General features: G+C 36.5%; 1 protein-coding gene and 1 long non-coding RNA gene across 2 annotated transcripts in view; both read left to right on the top strand.

The window, feature by feature from the left end:
• Positions 1-175: 175 nt before the first annotated feature.
• The window catches only part of LOC147468578 (uncharacterized), a 7,016-nt gene continuing 2,191 nt past the window's right edge, over positions 176-5,000 (top strand). Inside the window, exon 1 of the long non-coding RNA XR_015192358.1 lies at positions 176-310. This is a non-coding gene — a long non-coding RNA (uncharacterized LOC147468578). The remainder of the gene's footprint in view (positions 311-5,000) is intronic.
• On the top strand, positions 369-4,355 carry LOC122242464 (uncharacterized). The gene is given in 3 exon segments (XM_086553102.1): positions 369-746; positions 748-2,518; positions 2,647-4,355. Coding segments are annotated over 3 exon segments (3,858 nt in total).

Here is a 5,000-nt window from a genome sequence, read left to right as displayed (position 1 = left end):
CCATGCCTCCTGAGTTTAGTAAAACTCAATTCCTCCCGGGTATAGTACAACTCAAGCCTCTCGGGTGCAGTAAACCTCATTCCTCGAAGATACACCAGTACAACCCATGCTTCGAGATGAGTCAAGATATCTCATACATGAGAAGATCATCAGTATAACTCCTCACAAGGCAGCAGCAGAATCCAGGCCTGTTGGAGCTGCAGCAAAGGCTAAGAAGTAACCTGTTGAATTACTACAAAGTTCTCCGTTCTTCAAAGAATCTACTCCTTCTACAAGACTCACCGACAGCTCGTGAACTTCTGATGATAAAGTATGTTTATGGTAGTCATTAGTTCTAATTAGGTCAGTGGTACGTAAATAGTGACAAAATGAGTGCCACTGAAGAAGCTGGAAGTGAACAACCTCAACAGACTGAGGCTAGTGATGAAATGAAGGGTGCTAGATTAAGAGTTTTAACTGAGAAAGGACGTGAGTATCAAATAACACAGCTTTCAAAAAGGTTATTAGCAGCTAAGCAAGCATGGAGAAAGGCACTTACAGATATAATGTTTTGTCTAGAAAGTGTAATAAGTGTGGATCAGCTTAGAATACATAAAAAGGCAGCAGTGTCACAGTTCAATGAAGTAGTAACTGCCTATATTTTGTTAATAGAAGTAGATCCAAATTCACAGGAGAAATTGTCACAGGAGTTAAACAATGATGAAAAGGTTCATGAAACTTGCTTGCACCAAATTGAGAGTAAAATGAAATGAGTTAAAGCAGGAGACAAAATCAGTAAAGTCACATTCTAGTAAATTATCAAGGCATTCTCAGTCTACTAACAGATCTTCTCGGAGCATTAATAAGAAGGAGCAGTTACTTACAAAGTTAGCTAAGCTACAAACTGAGCTTCAGTTCCATGAAAGGGAAATGGAGCACAAGAAAAATCTTGTCATAAAGGATTTAGTAGCTACTCAAGCAGAATTGAATATTGTAAATGCAACTGAAGATGAGAAATTAGTACTGCCTGAGTGTGAAGAAGTAGATAATTTAAGTAAGACACTACATCTTCATAAATATTTAGATTCACTTGATAGCAATCCGGTAGAAGACAGGGAAGTAAAACCTAGTTTATGTAAACAGGAAATAAATATCCATGATATATCTGGTATGGCTGAATTAGAGAAGGAAGTGTCTAAATTAGAGTACACTTACTTACCAAGTCCAGTACTTAACCCACAAGCTAAAAGTTTCAAACCAGAATCAGAATTGAAAAGACCACATGTATCAACTAGACAAGATAGAACAAGTTCATTAGTGGACATCAATGTATTGAGGGAAGTGGTTGATATCTTGTCCTCAAAAAACAAAAATGAATTGCCACGGCCAGAGCCAGAAGTTTTCAGTGGTGATTTATTGGAGTTTCCAACCTGGCTTCAAAATTTTGAGATATTTATAGAATCACGTGTAACAAAGCCAGCTGAGAAACTTTTTTATCTTGGTAAATATACTAGTGGGGCAGCTAAAGAAGCAATAAGAGGACTTCTAAGAATTCACAATGAAGAAGCTTTTCGTGAAGCTAAAGGCATATTAGAAGATAGGTATGGTAATAAATTCATTGTAGCAAATGCCTTTAGGAAAAAACTGAGTGAGTGGCCAAAGATTTTGAGAAATGATGGTCACGCACTACAGAAATTTTCAGATTTCTTGAAGAACTGTTTAATGGTAATGAAAACATCTGAATTTCTTAATATCTTGGATGACCCTCAAGAAAACAACAAGATGTTACAAAAGTTAACTCCATCTCTAATAGAAAGGTGGAACTCAATAGTCTATAGATGGTCTATAAATGGTTCAGGTTATCCGACATTTAATGTTTTTTGTGAATTTATAGAAGTAGAGGCAAAGAAAGCTTGCCATCCAATTTCCTCTTATTGTGCAGTGATGTCAATAAATCAAAGGTATGATGTAGGTGACTTAAAGAGTAACAAGGAAGTTAGATCGCAAACTAGTAGAGTTGGAACAAAGAGGTTAGTGGCCAACTCAACTGGGGTTAAGGAATCAGAGTTGAAAAGAGATGACAAAGGACTAAATGTAAGAAGGAAATTCCATTGTCACTACTGTAATGGAGAACATGATCTAGATTCGTGTAAAGAGTTTGGTGAACTCAGTAATAAAGAAAAAATGGAATATGTCCAAAGGTCATTTATTTGTAGAGGTTGTTTAAAGTATGGCCATATCATTAAAAATTGTAGAAAAAGAAAGATGTGTGCAGTGTGTAAAAGATGTCATCCAACTTCTCTTCATGAGGCTATACTTGAAAAGATCAAGGAAAGAGAAGCTTTACTTAAAAGGATCAAAGAAAAAGAAGCTGAGAAAACTGTAACTTTATACAAAAGTTCAAAAGCTGAGGACAACATCACCTCAGATAAGGTTAGTGAAGAGCCAAAAAATGATATAGTCTCTAATAAGGTAAAGATAAAGCACACAGAGTGTATGACAAATACAATGATAGTGCCAGTGTGGTTACATCATGAAAGTAATGTTGTAACAGAATCTTAGTTTATGCATTATTAGATGAACAATCAGATGCATGTTTTATAAAAGAATCCATTTTGAATAATTAGGAACTAAGGGTCACAAAGTCCACCTAAAATTAGCCAACAGTATTAGGAGAAGAAACAGTTGAAAGTACAAAAAATAAGGGACTTGTGGTGCGTGGCATAAATGAATGTACAGACGTGTCACTTCCAGCAACATATTCACGAAGAGATATTCCAGCTAAAAGGGATCAAATATCAAGGCCAGAAAGTGTAGAAGAATGGCCTCATCTACAAAGAATAGCACCCAAATTGATGGCATATGATAGTAACATCGAAATAGGACTCTTGATTGGCTTGACTTGTATGCGTGCTATTAAACCAAGGGAATTGATCCTTGGAAAGGATGATGAACCCTATGCCAGAAAAACATTGTTAGGCTGGAGTATCATAGGTAGAGTCATTGAGAAGTGTCAAGAAGCTGTCTCACATCAAGTCTTAGCTAGTAAATTAATGGTCCACAAGGTTATAATTAATGGTGAAAGGAAATGTGGCTTTCTCTCCTCACAAACTAAAGTGAAGGAAATAATTAACCCTTCACAACTTGGCAAATTCTTTGAGCTTGACTTTAATGAAAGGGAAGTTGGAGATATTCCTTACTCGTATCAAGACAGAATTTTCTTGAGAAAAATGAAAGAAGGAATTCGCCAACAAGAGGATGGACATTATGAATTGCCCCTCCCACTTAAAGATGATGAGGTCAAACTTCCAAACAGTAAAGAGTTAGCAATATCAAGGTTGATGAGCTTGAGAGGAAAGTTACAAGGTAATAAGAATTATCACCAGGACTATATTGAGTTCATGAATGAACTTATAAATAAAGGGTATGCAGAAGAAGTACCTAATCAAGATCTACCTTTGAATGATGGTCAAGTGTGGTATATTCCACATCATGGAGTATATCATCCAAAGAAACCTGGTAAGATTAGAGTGGTCTTCGACTGCAGTGCCACCTATAAGAATGAATCACTTAACAGGAATTTACTTCAAGGTCCAGACTTGACAAATAATTTGATTGGTGTTCTTTGTAGATTTAGAAAAGAATATGTTGCAGTCGTATGTGATATAGAAGCTATGTTCCATCAAGTAAAGGTAAGGCCTAACCACAGAAATTTACTACGCTTCCTATGGTGGAATAATGGAGATATGGATTCAAATTTAATGGAATATAGAATGACAGTTCATTTATTTGGAGCTACATCATCTCCAAGTGTAGCTAATTTTGCCTTAAAGGCTACAGCTGATGATTATAAAGGACCAAAAGGATCGAAAGCTGCAACATTTGTGAAAAATGAATTCTATGTAGATGATGGATTAACATCCTTGCCAACAGTTGCTGAAGCTATATCTCTGATCAATGATAGCAAGGCCCTGTGCCAAAGGGGTGGTTTTAAGTTACATAAGTTCTTGTCAAACCACAAAGAGGTCCTAGAAACAACAAATTCAAATGAAAGAGCCAGCAGCTTAAAAAACCTAGATTTAACTAATGAAGCCATGCCAATTGAAAGAACATTAGGTGTAGAGTGGTGCATAGAAGCAGATGCATTTCAGTTCAGAATTAACCTCAGTGATAAACCAATAACAAGAAGAGGTATTTTATCTACTGTAAGTTCTATATTTGACCCTATGGGCATGGTTTCTCCCTTCATATTAATCGGGAAAAGGATACTCCAAACCCTGTGTCAAGATGGAGTAGATTGGGATGATGACATATCAGACAACTTAAAACAGCAATGGAGAAGATGGAGAGATGATCTGATTCAACTAAGGAATTAAAGATCCTAGATGCTATAAACCTGATAAGTTTGGGAAGGTGAAATCAGTTGAACTTCACCATTTTTCTGATGCAAGCCAAGATGGTTATGGTCAGTGTTCATATTTAAGACAACTGAATGAACAAGGACAGGTTCATTGTGCACTTGTGATGTCTAAATCCAGAGTGACCCCTTTGAAACCTATTACTATTCCTAGGCTAGAACTTACTGCAGCAGTTGTAGCCGTTAGAGTCAGTTCTATATTGAGAAAGGAGTTGGATTATGCGGTAATAAAGGAATTCTTCTGGACCGATAGCAAAGTCGTACTTGGTTATATTATGAATGATGCTAGAAGATTTCATGTGTTTGTGGCCAACAGAGTACAACACATCAGAGATCGCACTTCTCCAGAGGAATGGAAGTATATAAATTCAGTGCAAAACCCTGCTGATGTGCTTCACGTGGTCTCTGTGTTAAAGATCTGATTAACCATTCTTCATGGTGGAATGGACCAGACTTCCTCTGGGAGCCTACCTTTAGAGCTGATTTATCATCTGAGAAGATAATTTTAAAAGAAAATGACCCAGAGGTCAAGAATGTTTCTTCACATAAGACTCAAACTAAAGAAAGTAATGTAATTCTTCCAAGATTGGAATATTTTTCGGAC

This window comes from Penaeus japonicus, unplaced genomic scaffold (assembly GCF_977035675.1).
Source record: "Penaeus japonicus unplaced genomic scaffold, GWHDUDI00000001_assembly GWHDUDI00000027, whole genome shotgun sequence".
Taxonomy (NCBI): domain Eukaryota; kingdom Metazoa; phylum Arthropoda; class Malacostraca; order Decapoda; family Penaeidae; genus Penaeus; species Penaeus japonicus.
Note: the sequence above shows the minus strand (reverse complement) of the source record. Positions and strands in the feature narration are given on the sequence as shown.